This window comes from Bombus flavifrons, chromosome 3 (assembly GCF_040668555.2).
Source record: "Bombus flavifrons isolate JBK064 chromosome 3, iyBomFlav1_principal, whole genome shotgun sequence".
Classification (NCBI taxonomy): domain Eukaryota; kingdom Metazoa; phylum Arthropoda; class Insecta; order Hymenoptera; family Apidae; genus Bombus; species Bombus flavifrons.
Window position 1 is genome coordinate 11,025,125 of NC_138444.1, and position 21,915 is coordinate 11,047,039.

A 21,915-nucleotide genomic window follows, 5' to 3' on the forward strand; every position below is an offset into this window, starting at 1 on the left:
ACACAAAAGATAAAAAGTTTTGCAAGTAACCAAGGAATCACAGCATTGCCTTATTATGGTGTTTTTTGAAAGCATCTGACTGATAAAAAAATTTTAGCTAGTCTTTTAATTGTTGGTACACATTTATGTATCGCTTGCTGCCAAGGGATAAAAAATTCTACTTTACCAGGGAATACATGAATTAAATGTTTTTTATTAAATTTTTGGCCTACTATCTGTAATTAACAGTAATTTCATACATAGATTGTACAGAATTGCTTCAAAGTTAAAAATAAATATAAAATTAGAAGTCAAACTATATAACAGTTTGTTTTAAATCCTTGCATTACTTATGCTTTATCATCTTGGATTTGCATTCATTATTTAATGAGCCATTGTTAACTTTATTGCATAACGTGCTTTAAACGAATTTTATTGAAATAAATCACATTAATCTCATTAACTGTATTCCAATAAAAGATATACAGATAGCGATAGCGATCATACAAAGAAAGTAAGTTCCTTGAAATATACTTCAGTTTTAAACTAGAATTAGATCAATAAGTACAGTTAATGTCACAAAAAGGTAGACTAAAAAAGGCCATTAATATTAATTAATATAGCATATTGTATGTAATACACAATCAGTTCAAAAATCATTTTATAACCATGTTATAATATTATTGATATATATAACAAATTACTAAATGTTTGTAAAATAATTAACACAAGATATTATAAAAATTATAAATAAAAAAATAAAAATGTTATCTTTTTTGAAATTACTATTTCATATTTTTACCCTAGCATCACATAATATTATTGCTCAATGAAACAAAATTGCATAGATCAATTCAAACTAAAAAAATGCATTAAATTATTTATTTTAATAGTTTTATATAATATATGAGATACATATTAAATTTTTCCCTTATCATTTTCAGAATTTTTCGGTGTATTCGTAAGTTTTTGTATTAAATTTTCTATGATATCTAAGTCAGTTAAACCTACAAATTTATCAACTACTAATCCGCTTGAAATTGCTATAATAGCTGGCACAGCTTTTACTTCAAAAATATGTACTAATTCTGGATTTGATTCCAAATTTACAATAGCAAGATCCAGTTTATCCATTGGTCCTATGAGTTCTATTAATTTAGGTGTCAATATTTTACAAGGATCACACCACTCAGCATGAAAATTTACAATGACTGGTACTGAACTGTTCATTACCTTGCTAACAAATTCACTATTATTATTTATTTCAAATTGCTTATTCTTCTGGCATGATGAAGAAACAGATCTCACTAGAGCTGATGAAAGCTTAGTAATGCTACGCAACATTTTATAATTTTTTAAATGTTACTATATCACAAACTAAGCAAAAATATTAAATATAAAAAGATCAGGCTAAACTAGTCTTTTCCAATTATCTTATATAGTTAGTAAGAACTACTTCTGTTTTATTAGTAAATTCTGAAAATTCATAGAAATGGAAACAATTAATAATGTACTTTTAAACTTGCTTTAACTGAATATCATTATTGTAATAATTATAACAAAAGAATAATACTTACTACAGGTTTTTAAAAGATCCAATTAGTTATTCGAACTGGTCTGATAGATTTTGTTATCTCAAATTTTACATATCCCACTAGACTAATAATAGATGATATTACTAATAATATTAGTAATAAGATACGCCAGATGTATAGATGATCATATATCTGTAACAAATTATGTATCTAATATAAATAAATATTAAAACTTCATATTAAAATAATTATTTACCTTTTTGTCACTGGTATTAGATTTCTCTGATGCCCTTGGCAATATAAGTAAAACGATTGTGCATATACTAACTATAAATATAGCAAGAGTACCAATTTTCTTTTCAATTTTTAAAGAAATAATAAATACTAATAGAGCCAAAGCCCAAAGAATTAAAATAAGAAACAATCCTATACCAACTCCAAATATCAAATTAGTCATGCCACTAAAAGCAAGAAATTCATAAATTTATATATATAAATACATGGTTTAATATAATTTAATGAATTAATAATACAAGAATTATAGAACATATAGATGTTAAATAATGATTTTGATAAGATAAGAAAGCTAAGAGAAACTTAATAAAGATATATAAATATAAAAACTTAAATTCTTATTGTAATAATGAATGTTTATCATTATTTTTCGTTATTTAAACAATATATGCATAAAATCCATAATAAATATGAATATTTTCTTCTATACATATTACCTTTATCTATTCACATTTTACAATTTTTTGAAAATATCACAATTATATTATATATCAATAACTTATTTATAAAAAATATTAAAAAATCATTTATTACATACTGACAGAAAAAGATAATTAAACATCAACATACAATTACATTATAATCTGTACCTTTCAGCTATAAATTGTTGCAAATAAGTTTATAACATAAGTTGACTACTTATATTTTAATAAGATAATATGTATATACAAGTCCACATTCATATTTACACATATTTACGAGAGCGAAAAATTAAAATTAAAAATGACTAGCTTATTCTATAGACATTTTACATTGTTAACTTTTATAAACTTTGTATTGTTCTTAAAAAATAGCAAAAATTTAGCAAGTTTAGGGACTTTAAGTAAATATATATGCAGTATGTAGGGATATTTTTATAATAATATAAATAGGCAGCCTAACCTGCAAAGTGAAGCAAGCAGTGAATATTTGAAATTAAACGTACCTTCAATGGAACGTTAAAAGTATACGTCGAAGGAGCGTATAAGTTCTAACTATTATTATTTTTACAAGCGTAAATAAGTAATTGCCTTTTTTATATCATGAAACTATGGATCGGAGTTTTATTGGAATGGGTTAGTATTAATGCCATATAAAAAGAAATTTATAAACAACCAATAACTAATATTTCAATGAATTATTCCAAATTATATTATAATACAATTATTTAATTAAGATGAACAAATTAAATTTTAGTTTTTGTTACACTATTACAGATATTCATTAATAAATATTTTGATATACAATTAAAATATAATAAAATACTTATTAAATAATAAATATTTTGGTTATATTTATAAAATGTTTGGAAGTGTTTACTTATAAATAATGTAAGTGCAATGTAAATATTTACATTATAATTTATTCTAACAAAAATTCATATTTTTCAGCTAAATTGTTTAGATATATCAGAAACAAATGTTAAAGACTTGAAAGAATTGGATAATGGGAAGGTTTACAAGAAATTAATAAAATCATTGTAAGTAATATTTTATATATTTACACTTAAATTTTTAATGAAATATTTAATGAGTTTCTTTTTTAATGTAAATAATGTGCATTCATAATATTCATTCTATTAGAATATATTTATTCTTGTCAAACATATTTTGCTTTATAGTTCATGGACTGGTACTAAAGATAGTACAGACACAGAAAATATTATAATAAAATACTTACAAGGTATGTAAATATGTGATAAGTATTTTCTGTATTATATAATTATTTCATAGGAATATATTATATGCTTTTTATATCTTTTTTACAGATGAATATCCAAAATATAAATTTGATGATAAAAATTTGGAGGAAATGGAACACATTTATATTGCATCTTTATTTTTATTGCTTGTACCTCAAGAACCATCATTTCATCATCAAATGTGTTTTAATTTGCAACATGAAACGCAACTTAAGATTAAATCATTTCTTGAAATGACTATTCCATATAAGAAAGACATAAACAAAGAAACATTAAAAGAAATAATTGCTAGAATAGAGAATGATGCATCAAAAATACCTGTCACGCCTAAAGGAAAAGCTCTTAAGAACTTTTTTGATTCTCCTGTAACATGGTCTGCTCAAAGTCATAAGTTATTGAATGACAGAAATAGGGAATTAAGAATGTTGAAAAGTGAATTAGAAGTAGAGAGGTTTGAGAAAATTGATTTACAGGAAGATATACGAATTCAACAAAACAAAATACAAAGTCTACAGAAGAAATTACAAGAAAAGACAGCAGAAATAAAAGTTTTAAGAGAAGAAAAAATGAAACCGACTACTCCACAATCTTGCAAAAAGAATAAGGGCACAATAGATTATGAACAATATTACAGGAAGGAAATAGATCATTTAGAAGATCAGCTATTGCAAAAGCAATGTAACATAGATAAACTTGAAGCAGATGCTGATACATTGACAAAAAAGTTAACATCTATACAAATGCAATATATATATTTTAGAGACAAAGTAGAAAATTGTGAAAAGTCTTTAGAAAACATGCAGATTCAGGGAGAAATTAAGGATAGGGAACTAATAAATTTAAAAAAGACCAATGAAGAGTTGCGTACTCATTTAAAAGAACTTAGAAAAACAACAATTGAAGAACAAAGTTTTGAAATTGATGATATAGTACCCTTAAATTCATCTTCAGCATCTTTAAATACTAGTGAAGTTTTAAGTTCTGTAATTGATATTCAATTACAAGAAGCGAAAGAAGAATCTGCTTTACTAAAGACACAACTTGATATTGTAAATGAAAAACTGAAATCTGCAAATCAAGAGTATGAAAGTACAACACAACTTTTAAAGAAAGAGAGGCAAATATTACAAAGTACGGAAACTAAATTAAATGTAATCATAAGTGAATCGACTAAACAAATCGAAACCTTACAACAAGAGAAAGAATCTCTAATAAAACAAAATAAAAATTTAGAAATGTTATATACTTCTCAAAAAGAAACTTTGTCAGTTGTTGAAAAATCCAAAGGTGTATTAATTACTGAAAAGAATTCTCTGTTAGGAAAAATTAAAGATTTGGAAGAATCTTTAAAGAAAGAAAATATAAATAATGTTAAATTAAACACTGAGCTTACTGAAGTTAAAGCACAAATATCTGAAAATCTTAAATATATTCAAGATATCAAAGATCAAAATAGTTCATATAAAACTTCTGTTGATCTATATAATACAAATTTGAAAGAGATTATATTACATAATTTAGAAACTGATTGTGTAGAAGATAAATTAGACAACAAAACAACTACAGAACTAATAGAACATTTACGAACAATATTATATAATTTTAATCAGAAGTATACTTTGAAGCAACTAGAATTGGAATCATTAAGTAATAACATGAATGAAGCTAAATTAAAACTTGAAAATTTTCAATTACAAATATCTAAATTAGAACAAAAGGATGAACAGAATACTACAGAGATATCAAAATTAAGAAAAACTGTTGCAGAAAGTACAACCAAAATTAACGAGCTTACTAATGTTACAGAAAAATATTCTGAAGAAATTTTGTATTTAAAACAAATTGAACTCCAAAAACAAACTTTAGAAAAAGTCATATATGTATATGAAGAAAAAGTAAATAAAAAAGATGCACTCTTACAAGCTTCTTCTATGTATATAGAAACATTAAAGAAAAATATTCGAACTTTTGAATCAGAATTTTATTTAATGAAAAAAGATATATTAAATCAGATAAATGAGTATAAAAAATATAATGAAGAAACTACTAAAAGTATTTTAAATGCTTACAAAATATTATATACTAATTACACGAAAGAACAGCTTTCCAAGTACCAACTGAAAGATGAACTTACAGATAATAAAAAGAAATTAGAAGATAGTATAAGTTTCAATGTTATGTTAGAAAATGATTTAATAAAAAATAAGGAAATAACAAATCATTTGGAGACAGAATTAATTTGTACTAAACAAAAATTAACAGAGTTTACACAAAAATTGGAAAAATTTGAAGAGGTACAAGAAGTATTTCAGAAACAACATAAAGATCTTAAATCTGAGAATAACAAAATTCTACTGGATTTAAATAATGTAAATGATAAATTTGAAAAATCTCAGCAAGAAGTATGTAATATGTTAGATGAATTCAAATTTAAAGACAAAAAAATAGAAAATCTAATTGATGAAATTACTTCCTTAAAGTTAGAAAAAGATCATATAATGCATTTACAAACAGAAGGAGAAATTAAGATGAAAAATTTTATAAAAGAACTGGAAACAAAATTATTGGAAAAACAGTGTCACTTAGATAAACTAAATATAGAAGTAAAATTAAAACAGGAAACATTGGAACTTGTGGAAAATAAATTTGAAAAATTATCAAAAGAAACAATTGCTTCTGAAGTTAAACTGAAAGAAGTAATTATAAATCTACAGGAAGTAAGAATGAATCAAGATGCAGTTTTAAAAACTCAAGAGAAAGCTTTAAAGGAAAAATGTTCACAATTAGAAGAATTACAAAAAGAATTCAATGAATCCAAAAGAGTACTTTGTAAACGACTTGAAGACCAAAAATTATTATGTCAGAATTTGCAAAGTACAAACTTTAAATTACAAACAGAGTCTTATAAACAAAATAAAATTATAGAAGAATTGCAACAAATACTAAAGAAAGAAAAGGACGAACTTAATAAAAATAGGGAATATTGTAAAATTGAAGATACAAAAAGATTAGAAGTTATACAAATTTGTGAAGAATTACAACATTCAGCAAATGACTTAAAATTTACAATTGCAGAAGTTACTAAGAATGAAAATTCTTATATTAATACTACAGATAATGTACAAGACATAAATAATGATGATACAAATAAAAATATTTTAAGAACTTTAAAGGAGTCCATTAATGAAATACAGGTATCACGTGAATTAATTTTACAACTTTCAAATGAAAATACAAACTTAAATAAAACTCTAAAAAATCAAACAATAATGGTAGATAACTATATTACAAAATGTGAAGAAATAAAATTATTAGAAATTAAGATACAAGAACTAAATAATTTACAAGAAGACCGTATAAAACGAATAAATACTCTCATCAAATATAAGGAATCATTAAAAGATTATTTAAATAACATTATAAAGTCAAGAGAAAATTTAGATACATCTTTAAATACATTAAAACAAAAATGGGACAATTTATTAACAAGTTCCTATAGTGTTCTCATGATAGATAAATCTGTGTGTGATGAATTAAAGCATATACAAAGCAAACAAACATATTTAGAAAATACATTACTCAAGTATCATATTCATCATTTTCAAAATATAAAACCCTTACAGAATATCTTATGGGACCAATTTTTATGGTTTGAACAAAAAATAAAAGATATTTCCTTGAAAGAAGAAGGTGAACAGATATTAGATATTTCTTCAGACATCTTTTTTGACCAGAAAACAATTATTGAAGCAGAATTAAATAAAAATAAAATATTACAAGAAAACATTACTCAATTGCAGAATGAAATAGATGATTTTTCAAAATTGGTTATTTCTTTTGAAAATGATTTTAAATGTGATGAAACAAAATTCCAATCTGAGTCAGAGAAAAAGTTACGATTCCAAATTAATGAACTGACAGAAGCTAAGAATAACTTAGAAAGTAAATTAAACTGTGCACACACAAACAATGTAAGATTAAAAGATGATATTGGTGAACTTAGTATTAAGGTGCAAGAAATGAAAACATCATTAAAAGAGATAGAAAACTTAAAGAAAGAAGTAACACAATTAAAAGAACAGAATTTAAAACTGCAAGAAGAAAAGAATGAGTTAAGCAAACAATCAAAAAAAGAAGATATTGATATTCAACTAAAAGATATTCATGATAAATATAAAGTTAAAATAGATGAAATTAAACAAAACATGGTAGGTATATTAATATTTGTACATATTGCACTTCTCATAGCTTACTTATTTTTGTAACAAATATTACAGAAAATGCTATATAATGAACAAATAACAAAGCTAAATAGAGAACAAGAACAATGTGTACAAGAAAAATTAGAGTCATTACAAAGAAAAATGGAACTACAATGTCGTAAACAGGCAGATGAGTTAAGTAAATATAAGGCACATGTTGCTAACTTAAGTTCACAGCTTTGGAATGTTGGAGAAAGACTGTTAAGTGAAAAACAAGAAAAGGAAAAATTGCAGAAGGAATTAATTGAATTAAAAACTAAATATCAAAATTTAGATCAAAATATAGTTTCTTTAATGGAACATAAAAATCCTAAGTAAGACTGATTTTATAATAATGAATAATGATTAAAAATTACTTCATCCTTTTAGATATTTGCAGATCTATCTATTTTTAGATATCCTAGCAGATATTGTTCAAATCTTTTCTTTTTCAGATGTGAGAAAAAATACTTATTAGGAGAAACTAAAGAAGATGTTTTACATAAAATTTCAGTAATACAGGAAAGAACAACATACGAAAAAAGATGTAGTATTAAGAGTATACAAACAATGGGCAATGCATTTAATGCGGAGGATGAAGAAGGAGAAGTACTTGATAATATTTATTTAGGTAAATTAAAAATAATTTATTAAATAAAACTAATTCCAAATAATTTAAACCATTAATTATATAAATTCAAATTATTAGCTGACATGAAAGATGGTAATTCTTCGTATATCATTGATGCAGATAGATTATCTATTTTGAAAAAAAGAAATGCTCTTTGCAAACCTCATTTAAAGTCATCTTATCCTGCTGAAATGCAATTTCATCCTCTACCATTTACAGAAGAAGAGATTAAAGTAAGCATATATATATATATCATATATAATTTATATTTATATAATTGCAATTCTGAATTCATTGCTATATTAATTTTACTTGTGTGTGTGTGTGTATGTGTGTGTGCGTGCGTGCGTACGTGCGTGCGTGTGTGTGTGTATATAAAGATGTATATATTTTATTGTTTTTAATTCAATCATAGGCAGGTTCAGTTCCAGATGATATATTTAATGATAGTTTGAGTCAAAGTTTGCTTCCTGAACAAAAAGCTAAGAAAAAGGATAGAACTCAGGTATGTACCTAAGATAATTTTACAAACAAATAATGAATTTTTAGGGCATAACATTATTTTTAAAACTCCCGTTATTCGCGTCACATTATACACATTTTAATATTTATTTTGCAGACATCATATAAAAAGCCTGGGCCTCCAACTCCTAGTAAAAACGGAGGAAGATTATCAATACAGGTAAGTGTAATGAGTGATACTAGTATATTTGTATATCAATATATTTGTATCATTTGACCTGAAGATTTATTTCTAACATATACTTAAAAATTGAAGGGTAATGAACTAAGAAGCCCAAATTCAAGAATATTAAGGGAAAGAAACGGCAAAGAGAGGGCAACGACTACACCACGAACACTGAGAAGTTTATTCCTTCCACGAGGTCAAGACGAGGTAAGTTATTTATATTGTTTAAAAATAATTTATTACTTTCATACTTCTTGTTTCTTACATTTAATAATATAATAAATAAAAAATTTTTACATAGATTATGTAAATATTAAATTACATTTTTTATAGAAAGTTATTGTTACACCAAGAGGTCGTAGAAGAAGTAGCATATTCCGAAAATATCGTAACGCAAATGATAGATGAGAGTACGTACGTACGTAATATAAAATGTTTAATAATAATTATTATTATAATTGTAAAAAAGAAATGTATTTTCATTAAGGCTCTCACATCTAATTATATAATAGTTGTATAATATATATATATGTAACAAATATAATATAATATAATAATACAAAGTAGAATAGAATACAACAGCAGACAATTCGAAAAAGCAAATGGTATACAAAAAAATATTTATATTCATATGTTATTTGGACAGTCATTAAATAATTTTTTAATAACAATAATGTTCAAAAGTTTTATGCATAGAAGAATACCACCATTATGAAATGTACTACTGTTATGTCTAGTAAATTCTAAAGAAAATATATGGCTTTAAATAATGAAAATAATATCTTAAGAAAATGATATTAAAAATGCAGTAGTCTCAAAACGTAAAATGGAACGTAATAATTGAATGTGAATTAACGTCGATTGAACAAGTTTTTATTTTTAACATTTAAAACTTATTCAGTACGACATGTATATTATAAAGTATCACAAATCATTTCCTCTTAGTTTTATCTTGAATGAATATATTCTTTTTTATTGTACTTCATTATTCGGAATCGGATTCCTATAACAGAAAAGCATTTTATTACTTTGTACTGATATAAACTATATTTATTTCGATACTATATTCAACTGTTCGCCTGTAAATGTTTTATCATTGAATAAGGACGAAATTGTGACACAATATCTGCATGCAATGTATGTGCACAATCTTTCTATTAATGTAAATATTGTAGATATATTTAAATTTTATTTCATGTAAATACATTTACACACATATCAAGGGTTTTAAGTGTTTTAGAGAAATGTTATAGAGCTACATCTTTAGCACTATATCGCGCTTCTTTATATTATTGTATTATATATACATAAAATTTAATCTTCTTACTCTAGATAGCTGAGTCAAATAGTCATTGCAATATTAAGCTAACAACCATCACAGTTTTAGAGTGCAGACAAGGAATGGAATTAAAACTTTAAGTTAATGTAGTTTTTAAATTATGATATTCTTTGACTCTGTATTATGTAATTATACGTTATTAAAAAAATTAATTTATCAAAATTTTGAAGTTAATAAGCTTTAGATTTCAGTGATGGCCATGTAGGTGAAGATTGATTAAATAATGTTTAAATATTTAACGTATAACATTATGAATGAAAGATTATTATAACTTACCATATATTGTCCTTCTACATAACGACCAGAATTTCTAGAAGTTCTTCTTAATTCTCTTGGTTCTATATTATCTTGACTTCTTCGTCTAAGAAAATATTTTCATTACAAATAGTTCTAACTTGAAAGAATACTTGGATTTATCAAACTTAAGGATTCATTACTTACGACCTCGATTGAATTTGTAATGTCTTAAGTTTATTATCTATGTCTTGAGAAGGACTGGTTGATGCATCTTCAATAATTGCTGATGGAGATGTCTGCATCTGTGTAGCTTCGTTGGTTTCATAAATTCCAGTTGCCCTAGATCCACGAGTTATTGATACTTTATTAACGGCTAATCTGCAATAAAGATTCAAACTAATAATACTACAAAAAAAGCAGATATTCAAATTTATTTTATAAAATTAATTTTTTTAATTAAACAGAAGAAATTTATATTTCTATTTAAATGTATATATTCTGCAAACTTATTTCTTTCAATAAATACGTAAATCTAAATTTGATCTACTTTTGTAACATGGACAAAAAGATGTGTGAATTTACTCACTGATGTTTCCTTGCACCACGTTTCTTCTTGTGTTTACTGAAAGAAAAAGCTTTTATTGATGGAAATATATTAGAATTAATATTATAAATAAAGGGACAAAAATTTATGTTAAATAACTCTGAAGTTTCACATACATTTCCCATATAATACGAACATATGCATATATTATAAAATTTCGCATCACGTACATACGTATTAATGTGTCTGGTCATTACATTCGAAAAACGATAAATTATTCGAGTAAAGTACACAGAATTAACCCAAGTATTAACAAACCAAATACCTAAAAACATTTCTATAATATTGCGGTGATAATAGAGAACGGCGTGTTAAAAAATGTAAAATATAGAAATCCGATATTAAGCAGGAAATGTGAAACGATGGGTTAATTCTGTCACATTTCCTGCAAATTTTAATGAGGAGAAAGCTTCACAAAGTATAATATTACTTATTCGCTATGGATCTAAAATTTTGATAGTAGGATTTGGGAACTCATAGGAGAAGAGGGTTTTATTTTAATTAATATCACATGTTCATTATATCTATCACCAATTTGTATATTATCAATATATAAACAGAATACAAGATATTTTAAACTTACTTGGTTTTAAGTTCTTAGGTTCAATAGAACACACATCGTTCTCTATGTACTTTTTTGTCAGGTGTTCCAAAAATATTATCATTTCATAATATCATTGTTCATTTTTTATCTTATTTTCCTTACACTAGTTTATAGAAGATGAGTTCTTTAGTAGCCAAATTAGGCACTAAGAATAACAGATTTCATCAATTCCTCACATAACATTTGCTCTTTACATTATTTAGGTATGTGTTTGATACTTAATTTGATATTTTGACAATATTACATATAATTCCTTACACTAGTTTGAAAGTTGATTTTAAAACAGGCACCAAGAATAATAGACCTCATTAATTCCTTATACAATTTTTGCCCCTTATATGATTATAATATATTATAGATTTTGCTAAAAACTAAGTCTTAGCTTGAATAACGATCAGGTAGCCTGCAACAAGCGATTCATAAAAGATTACTACTCATGCAAACACAACAGATTTATAATTTACATAAAGACGCCAATGGCAATAAGTATTTATTAGCACAAGCATGCAATTAAATGATAAATATATAAAGGATAGTGTATTAAAAAATGTTTTATTCCTAAAAATTTTGGGCTATAAAAAAATATTTGTTTAATAATACACATAGAATAAAACTTAAAATATCAATAAGCTTACAATATATTTATTGCATTCAAAATTATATCACATATATTTTTGCATAAAACACTTTTAAATTAATAAAATTATTTTACAATTTTTTATACTTTACGTTTTTAGAATATCTTTTGCACTTTTAATTCTTAATAGTAATATCTTATTGTACATTTCAATAAAGCATACTATAAAGCAAAATAAATATTAAGTATAATGAGAGAAGAGTATTTATATTAGTAATTAAACTACGCACAAATTTACTCATAGTACGATTTTGGCATTCATTAACACGAGAATGCAACACTAATAATACTGAAAAGAAATGTGCACATTATACACATGTGCATTAATATCTACATAAGCGTGTATATCTAATAGCTAATTTTGCAATATTTTCTAGAACTATACTAAATACTTGTCATTCATAGCATAACTTGTATTTTAAAAGCAATAAAGCGTGTGTTGCGTATAGGTATACATAGATTTAAATTATAGATTGATTCTATTATGAATTTTTATCGAAAAAAATATTCTACTTCTATAATTATTTTAGTAAATATAAAAAATATAAAAAATATATTATTCTCTACTAGCTTCATATGAACACCTAACTTACCCGGAAAACTCATGATCAGAACCTTCTTCAGGCTCATCTGCTTCTTCTTCTTCTGCAAACATTTTATATAAATTGTTACAAGTATCGTTAAAAGCTGAAATATTTATTAATATTTCTAATATAGATTATTAAAAATTTCAATTAAGACATAATATATTTATTAACATACCAGCTAAATGATCCTTCTTACGTCTTGTATATGCGCGCTTACTTGTTACTGGAACTTGATCTGTTTCGCCGTGTAATAAGCTGTTCCTGTACAAAAGTAAAGGTTGCCAATCCTCTCCCCGTGAGGATGGCATTCCAGCTTGTAATCTTCTGTCAAGGAAATTTAATCTGTGACACAAATGCATATAAAATTAACTAATTAAATAAATATATAATATATACATATGTTATATTATAATTAAATATTAATTAAGATAACAAATTCATTAAGAAAGAAATATATAAATAAAAAGTTTTGAATAAAGATTATACCTACACGACTCGTTTATCTTGTTTAAGAAGCTTATTCGTAAATTCAGATAAGATTTCAAGAAAGGATAAATTAGGTGGTGGCCCTGTAGGATCTTGTTCGATACCATCTGGTGGTGTAATTGCAAAAAGAACACCTGCTCGATGCAAAGCAGTAATTGCTTCACGATTTTTTACTGCATCTAAGCCAAATGACAAAGCAAATCGTTTTGCGAGTTCCTGAAGATATTAATACATATCTTTATTTCAAAACAGATTTTCTATATATTTTTTGAATTGTAAAATATTGATATATATATATGTAAACAAACCTTAATTGCAGTAAATTCCTCACTGTTTCTATTAACTTTGCCTTTCTCTGCTACTATTTCATTATACAAAATATTTAAACTATGTTGCATAGTTAAAGCACAATTTGTTTTATTAATGTCCCTAGCTTTCCCTAATGTAGTTTTGATAATATCACCATAGTCATTATAATATTTTACATAATGTTTAAAGACATCAGCCGCTGCTTTTGTAGGTATCATATTATATACAATTAATTTACAATAACCAGCCAAAAAATTTCTTCTTTTATGTAATTCTTCAATCTTTGAATGTTCATCGTGTTCATCTACAATTGCAATATTTTATATCAGAAATTAATCTTTGTGAGGCAAAAGATGTGTATATTCAGTAAATTAATATATCATACCATCCTCTTCTTCAAAAAATACGTATTCTTGAATAAATCGATTAAGCATGTTTTGCATTGCTTGGTCAGGTTCATATACTAACTGATGCATTAAAGGATTAGAATGTGTTGTTAATTGATTACAAAACACTACTAATAAATCGCATATTGTATTATATGCTTCTTCTCTCAAAATAGGTGGAGTAGGCTGAAACAACATTGACAAATACATACAATCGACATATTAAAAATAGTAAAAAATATGAATAAAGTAATTACCGTGGCGTTTACATCACCACTAACAAAATAACGCATAGAACCCATAAAAGAATGCAAACGCTCTTTTAATTGCCGACATTCATCTTCACCTTGATTTCCAGAATCTGCAGCTTCCATAAGATGATTTTGTCCCCATAAAATAGCAAAAAAGCATGCACTTATGCAATACTTAACTGCCTCATGTGGTAAACATCTGTAATAAGATATTTATATACCTATATGAATAAAATTTCTAGCAAACATATAATACAAAATATGTAATGGTACTACTTAGATGGATCTTTGGCATCTTCAATGTCCTTATATAAAGAATCCCATATTCCCCACGGATTCATATTGTGACAAGAGTAAAATATGGAAACTTTTTTTAAAGATTGTACAACATTGAAAATTTCATCTTCATCTGGATCTTCATTTCCTTCTATTAAATTTCTATATTCATCAATAGCTTCTTTATATTTATTTACAATGGAATCGATTAACGTTGAGCGTGCTACATCACACCTGAATTGAAACATCAAGTAATAAATATTCTCTCATAAAGACTTCAATATATACCACCATAAAATTTTACCTGGTAAAAATAGCATGTCCTTCTATACACATATGTTCTAATGTTTTTGCAGCCGTATCTAAAACCTCGGTGTCATGCATTTTTTCTACAATTGTATGAATTTTATTCAACAACGAATCCAAATTTTGCTCTTGTCGAGATTTTGTATAGATATCCAAATCAAAATATTGAGGAATAGCAAGTAAATTTGCGAGTTTTTCCGGATCTGCCCTGTATTTATCAAGTAAAAGCGGTAATGTTTGTATAAAATGTTCCGTTAACCGTTGTTTATCATCATGAACTTGTTTCATTTCTTTTGCTGATAAAATTTTTCTAGTTGGTCCCCGACCAACTGGAGCTTCACCTATTTTGAAAATTACAAGAGGTTTATATTTGTCATACAATTCCATAAAAATACAAGAACACAAAAACTTACCTGTAGCAGCTTGTTTTATACAACAAACCATTAATTCAATCAAAGATGTCTCTTTCTGGTTATCTAAGGCTTCTTCTTCAGGTCCAGCCTCTTCTAGTAGTAAATCTGTCATACATTCCCAATCTTTCATCATTTGATTCGTTTCAATTAAAGAATCTACTAAATATGCTCCATGTTCATGAAGCTCGGATTCAATAAAAAATAATACGAGATCTCGAATAAGTGGAGTATTCGGTAAACGCTTCTTTCCACGTTTAGTTTTAACGCCAGCTACTGCTTCATCATCAGGGCGAAATAGACGTTCGTTTAAGAATTCACCGGCTGCTTGTGCAACAGCACGATGGGAGGAATAGACAAGTTCATATACATGTTCACAATCTTTATCGGTAAGAATTTCTCTATGATGTTTTAAAATAGAAATGACAAGTTTAACAGCTTGTACTGCTACATCATACTCTTTATCTAATGTCATTGCAACAATTCTATCTTTAAATTTACTTGTAAAAAGTTCAAGTTTAGTTTTTAATTCTTCTGATGCATATAATGGTTGCAATGCTTGGAGACATTTTAATCGAACTTCACCAACTTTATCATGCAACGTCCAACCTAGAAAATTATAACAAATTTACTTATATTATAAAATGAATATAAGTCCATCATATTAATGTTATACGTTAATATATATTACCTATGTATTTTAAATAAGAATCATCTAAAAAATTTTGATGAAATTTTTTCATCCATACTCCTATTTCTGCCATACAAATGGCGCGAATTTCTGGCAAAGTATCTCTATAGCGGTGTACAAATACTGATTTGAACATATATGTAAGCATATTTTTTATCTCATCCATATTTTCTTCAAGTTCTTTTCGTTTGGCCATTAATGATTCTAATCTATCTGCAGCTCTCTTTTCTCTAGCTTTCTGCCTTTCAGCTTCATACTGTCGTTGTGTATTATCCAAATTTATTGATACAGTTAGAGCTACATCTACTAATGCTGTCATGAGTTTCATAGCTATGAAGAATAGCACAACATATTATTAATTTAATTAATTGATTAATACAAATATATTTTCTTTTATATTTAAATATAAATGTAGCTATATAAGTATGAACATGTATAAAAATATATCTTACCAGCAAGAGTAGCAGTATGCCTAAAAGCTCTTACTTGTGAATCAGAAAGACCAGTTAATAATGAAATTACATTATCCATTAAAAACTGATCATAAATGATTGAATACTGACATTGCCTAACTAAAATTTGGACAAATTCACAGAAATTTGCACGAAATTTTTTCCACTGTTGACCAGTCATTATCAATGGATATTCTCCACTTTCCTATTTTGCAAATTATTATGAATTATATGAGAAAACTATTTATTTATAAAAAATAGATATTAACATACCTCATCAAATTCTTCAGTCATTTTACGAATTATTGCCACATGCTCCATTGTTGCTTGCATCTCAGAAGTAATACGTCCTTTACATCCACTTGCATTAATAAAAAATTGCATTAACATAAGAAGAGCATTTTCTCTATTACTTTTGTATTTTTCTATCCAATCATCAACAATAGTCTACAAAAAAGGTATACGTGTATATATGTATATATAAATGTATATATATGTACGTATGTGTGTATATATATATATATATATATATACATAAAAATATCTAACCACGAATTTATTATTTATTATAATTAAAATACTTTTAACAAACTTTTCTTTGAACATGACAGTCAACATACAGTTAATGAAGACCGATTGTTTCTAATGACATAATAGAGACTAGCTTCATCTTCCAAACTATGTGAATGATGTGTTCGCTTCCCTCTTCCACGTCCACTACCTCCTCTTCCTCTACCACTAGTAGTTGGAATGTAATCCGTATCTATCTCTTTATACTTTGGTTGTTGTATAGGTCCTCCTGCAGAAGAATCATTATTTAGAAATAGATAACAAAGAAATATCATTTTGAGTCATACCACGTAATCTTGCACGTGTATTCCTTGTAATTCTCATATTAGTTGGAGTTGCTGGTGTCATAGGTTGTTCAAATTGGGATTGGTTCTCAAAATTTGTCTGTTCCTGATATTGTGGTTGTGATGTACTTGGAGAACTATAGCTTTCGGATGGATAATGTTCAGGGCTAAACAAACAATACATTATAATATACTGTAAATATCTTACATATATATTTTTTTACTAGAAGCATATATATTTAATATTTAAATAATATAACTTACAATTTTTGAATTGAAGTAAACATATTATATAAATTATATTATGATATATAAATTAATGAAGATATTTATATAAAAATGTATTTAAACGTATTTACGTTGGATTATGCATGGATCATGTATTTAAGTTGATTTGCTATTTTCACGTTTCGGGATATGTGTGTCTCACTGATTGTTTGGCACTCTCACCGCTAGGTGTCTATCATTTTCCCGCAAATTCATTTTTATAAAATATAAACTCCAAACTTATGTCCGTATCCATTAACCGGTTTGATTCATCTAAACCTAAAAAGAGCTCCCATCAAACGTGGGAATTAGAGAGGACCATGAATTCTTATGTTCCTATAGCTTTTCGATGCATTTGATTAAAATGTTGGTTGTCTCGAATAAAATTAAGAACATATTAATAGAATTTGTCAAATAATCCCGCGCATTTTATGAATATAAATAGTTGGTCTTATAATAAACGTAAATATGTACCAGTGAACATAGTCATTTATCAAATGATATGAACAATAAAAACAGACCTTTTTAAATTAATTTTTCAGTATATTTATACTCATAAATCTAAATTTTAAATTGAATCCTTATAAAAAACATCCGTATAAAGAACAAATTTAAAAAATAGATAAACTATCTAATTTTTATTAGTGTCTATCTAATTGTCTATCTAGTAAACTATCTAATATTATTAGCAGGAAGATATTAAAAATACCTTTGATATTTCTATTAATAATTTATATTTGAAATAATATAATTATAATGTTTTCTATACATATTATGAGAAATTTTATTTTCTGTAATAAATATTGGCATTAGTACTTGCAACATGTTATCTTAGAGTAACATTTCAATAAATAAAGAATGAATATATAAAAATTGACCCTCTTTATTTTAATTCAAATTACAAATATATTCTACGCAAAAACTGACATTGGACCAGTGCTACTGGCAGAAGAGAATCTATTATCACTAGTGAAATAATCCATGGTTAACGGTCTTTGTGTGGGGTATAGGAGGCGTGACTGGAGATAAAGTTATCAAATCACGGCAGAGATCCGTCACAAAATATAAACGAATTTTGAAACAGCACTTCGTTAAGTTTCAACTCTCGAACGTAAGCACTTTCTCTGTGATTTGTCAAAAAATACAATGGATACATATGAAAGTGTATTACTTGTGAAATCTGAAGTCTTTGTATTTAAAATACCGCCAAGGTCAACGAATAGGGGTTATCGGTACGATTGATTCTTTTTGACAGTATTTTCCTCAAAAATATTTCATTTTATAAAACGACAATGTATGCAAAGATATATTTAAATATGATACTTTGTTCACTGCCATTTGAAAGATCTCATATTTTCTTGTCATTTTAAATACGTTTTTTCTATTAATTTTAGCTGTGACGTTTAATACGTCAGCAAAAGTTATACCGGAAATCGTTAAAAGTATAATATTAGTACTACATCTGGAATACAATATCATAAAGTTTTATAAGATTTAGACTTGTAAAACTTTTAAAATTATGGAAATCTAATTCCAAATTTTTATGTTACAAAATGTCTGTGTTAAAGACCTCTTTTTTAAATACTAAATATTTATAACATAAAAAATATGCATCTTTTTTAGTTTAATTAAATGTAAATTTATTTATATTAAAATAATATAAAAAATGTTAATTTTGATGTTGACAAATTAATGAGAGTGAATAAATATTTTATTTTTATATACATATTATATTTTAGAGCAGCTGATTGGAATCTCCAAGAACCTACATGGACTGGACGTATGCGTCTTGTCTCTCAGGGAGACTCAATTACTATTAAATTGGAAGATAAAGTTACTGGAGAATTATTTGCAAAATGTCCAATTGAACAATATCCAGGAATTGCAGTTGAACCAGTTACAGATTCTTCTCGTTATTTTGTTCTAAGAATTCAAGATGATAATGGAAGATCAGCTTTTATTGGTGTTGGATTTTTGGATAGATCTGATAGTTTTGATTTAAATGTTGCTCTTCAAGATCATTTTAAATGGCTCAAAAATCAAGAACAAATTGAAAAGGAAAAAGATACACCAAAACAAGAATTAGACCTCAGATTTAAAGAAGGAGAAACAATAAAAATAAACATGAAAATCACTGTAAGGATTTTTTTATAGTATTGGATGTTATAAAAATTTAGATATTAAATTATGTAATGAATTTCAAAGTTCTTATATTTATAATATATAGAAGAAGGATGGTAGTGAGGTTACTGCTAAAACAAAACAGCGTGCCAACACAAACTTGGGTTTACCACCTCCACCAGGTGGTGTAAAAATTGCACCACCACCCGCAAAAACTCCAACGTCATCTCCTGCACACAAACCTGCTCAGAATCAAAATCAACCAAGTTCTGAATGGGGAGAATTTGCAAGTGCATCACAGCAATCTCAAACTCAACAACCACCAACAGTAGGAAATGCCAGTTGGGTTCAATTTTAACTTGCAAGGTGTATTAAAATTTAATATAGCAGTGCTGTAGAATCATAGACTATATATGCATATTGTAATTTGTATATTCACTGTGTGCACATGTATATTAATATGCATGCATGTTGCATATAGATATCTTTTAAGGGTAATTATTGACAAAGATGTTTCTATGTACATGGTGAATAGTAAATCAACTACATATATTTTACTATATTATGATATAGTATTTACATATTTTTTAAATTTATATTTTGATTCAATTACAAAATGAATTATATCAAAAGGAGTTTCACTTGAATTAATGAAATATTCTGTTTAAGAATTAACTAAAATTCTTCAATGGAACTTATTTACTGAAATTAGTATGTTTTTATAAAACATTAAGATAGACTAAAAAGTTCACACGGATATTTAATTTTTCTTCTTTCCTTCTTCACAAATGTTAGAAGATGTACATATTATATCTCTTATTTAAACAAATTATATAAAATGTGTGAAATACTCATATTTTTTATATAAATAGTTAACAAATAAGTTTATTGTCTTGTACAAATTGAAAAGGGAGGTAGTTTGAACTATAAGGAATGTATTAAGTGATTAAAGAATAATAAGAATAAGTTTATGATATCAAATATAAAATTTTACTAATAACAAAGACGTTTATCAGTAGTACAGTATTAAATACAAAATACACTGAAACTATTTCTGGTATTGTCTATTGCATGGATACATTCTTTGTGAAAACCCTTAAAGGAATATGAATTAAATTATATTATATAGTCTTAATTAATATTAATTTACGGTATTTGTACATAAAGCAGGAATTGTGCAAATGTACGGCCTAATTTTCTAGATTATATTTCGATTTTTTTTCACTAATAATCTACAAAATGATATTTCACATTATTGTGCTATCACGCAGTTGTATTATGAAATATGTAAGATCTTTATATTACATACTTTTATTTTTAAAAGTGACACTAAAATTTTATCTTATATTGATGCTATTGATATAAATTTTGTTTGAACATTTTTGTTGGCCAAATATAAATTTAGAAACAATCTGAAGAAATTATATACTAAAGTGAATTATTTTAGAATAAAAGAGAAAATTATTGTTTTGCATCTAAAAATATTGTTATATAAAATTCAGAAAATATACTAAATGAACGAGAAGTTAATATATATTCGGAATAATAAAAAATAAATTTATTAGATATTTTTATTTGTAGAAGTAAAAGAACTTCATTGTTTCATGTATATATTAAAAATTATTATTTAAAGATGATATTAAATTATATTTGTAAATTATTCACAGATAAAAAAAAAGTTCGTTAGACCTTGTGAATAAGTACATAAAATGATTACTTATATATTCTAATATTACTGTATATTGTAAATGATGCTAAGTAATATTGTTAATAATACCTATGTTAATATTTAACGTAACAACAAAAATATTTTATAATTCCGTAAATGACATTCCATTCTTAGTCATGAAAATACTTTAATATTAAATCACGTGCGCATATGTGTGTATATAGTTACACACCTTAAAAAGTTTGCACTCGAATATGTAGTCATTAACGCTATTTTTCTTTTTGTAGTAAATGAAAAATGGTGTTGCTTTTGATTGTATATTTTCATTTATAATTATAATAAATTGCATAATTATTAATATATTAAATAATTATTAAAAA

The 21,915-nt window shown here is 25.8% G+C and overlaps 4 protein-coding genes and 1 long non-coding RNA gene across 8 annotated transcripts; 2 read left to right on the top strand and 3 right to left on the bottom strand.

Moving 5' to 3' along the window:
- Positions 1-173: 173 nt before the first annotated feature.
- Positions 174-1,452, bottom strand: LOC138178366 (thioredoxin, mitochondrial). Its single transcript, XM_069110152.1, has one exon. It carries the CDS (start codon positions 1,321-1,323, stop codon positions 898-900), a length of 426 nt encoding a protein of 141 aa, XP_068966253.1. The 5' UTR covers positions 1,324-1,452; the 3' UTR covers positions 174-897.
- Positions 1,453-1,586: 134 nt separating this feature from the next.
- LOC138178369 (uncharacterized) lies at positions 1,587-2,639 on the bottom strand. The gene is made up of 3 exons (XR_011172685.1): positions 2,347-2,639; positions 1,771-1,975; positions 1,587-1,724 (listed from the first exon to the last, which is right to left on the bottom strand). It is a non-coding gene; the product is annotated as an uncharacterized LOC138178369 (long non-coding RNA).
- A 68-nt stretch (positions 2,640-2,707) lies between these two features.
- On the top strand, positions 2,708-9,571 carry mud (mushroom body defect). The gene is made up of 11 exons (XM_069110149.1): positions 2,708-2,863; positions 3,179-3,267; positions 3,409-3,470; positions 3,556-7,697; positions 7,767-8,065; positions 8,186-8,361; positions 8,440-8,594; positions 8,777-8,866; positions 8,981-9,043; positions 9,140-9,256; positions 9,383-9,571. The coding sequence occupies exons 1-11, from the start codon at positions 2,831-2,833 to the stop codon at positions 9,455-9,457; spliced, it is 5,301 nt and encodes a 1,766-aa protein (XP_068966250.1). The 5' UTR covers positions 2,708-2,830; the 3' UTR covers positions 9,458-9,571.
- Positions 9,572-9,881: 310 nt separating this feature from the next.
- Positions 9,882-17,900, bottom strand: SA1 (stromal antigen). Of its 3 annotated transcripts, XM_069110151.1 has the most exons (19): positions 17,743-17,900; positions 17,482-17,645; positions 17,245-17,423; positions 16,898-17,071; positions 16,625-16,829; positions 16,173-16,502; positions 15,485-16,090; positions 15,070-15,412; positions 14,766-14,999; positions 14,496-14,688; positions 14,238-14,424; positions 13,852-14,156; positions 13,548-13,759; positions 13,233-13,399; positions 13,064-13,115; positions 11,212-11,247; positions 10,830-11,003; positions 10,665-10,749; positions 9,882-10,052 (listed from the first exon to the last, which is right to left on the bottom strand). In XM_069110151.1, the coding sequence occupies exons 1-19, from the start codon at positions 17,763-17,765 to the stop codon at positions 10,035-10,037; spliced, it is 3,687 nt and encodes a 1,228-aa protein (XP_068966252.1). In that variant the 5' UTR covers positions 17,766-17,900; the 3' UTR covers positions 9,882-10,034. The 3 variants fall into 3 exon arrangements, 2 of the variants coding, with proteins under 2 accessions (XP_068966252.1, XP_068966251.1); XM_069110150.1 differs by lacking the exon at positions 9,882-10,052 and having other exon boundaries at positions 10,283-10,749; XR_011172684.1 differs by lacking the exons at positions 9,882-10,052; positions 10,665-10,749 and adding an exon at positions 11,813-12,236 and having other exon boundaries at positions 10,901-11,003; positions 17,743-17,898.
- An 828-nt stretch (positions 17,901-18,728) lies between these two features.
- LOC138177908 (NECAP-like protein CG9132) lies at positions 18,729-21,893 on the top strand. 2 transcript variants are annotated; one of them, XM_069109227.1, is made up of 3 exons: positions 18,729-18,856; positions 19,485-19,881; positions 19,973-21,893. In XM_069109227.1, the coding sequence occupies exons 2-3, from the start codon at positions 19,528-19,530 to the stop codon at positions 20,222-20,224; spliced, it is 606 nt and encodes a 201-aa protein (XP_068965328.1). In that variant the 5' UTR covers positions 18,729-18,856; positions 19,485-19,527; the 3' UTR covers positions 20,225-21,893. The 2 variants fall into 2 exon arrangements, with proteins under 2 accessions (XP_068965328.1, XP_068965327.1); XM_069109226.1 differs by having other exon boundaries at positions 18,733-18,977.
- Positions 21,894-21,915: the final 22 nt, after the last annotated feature.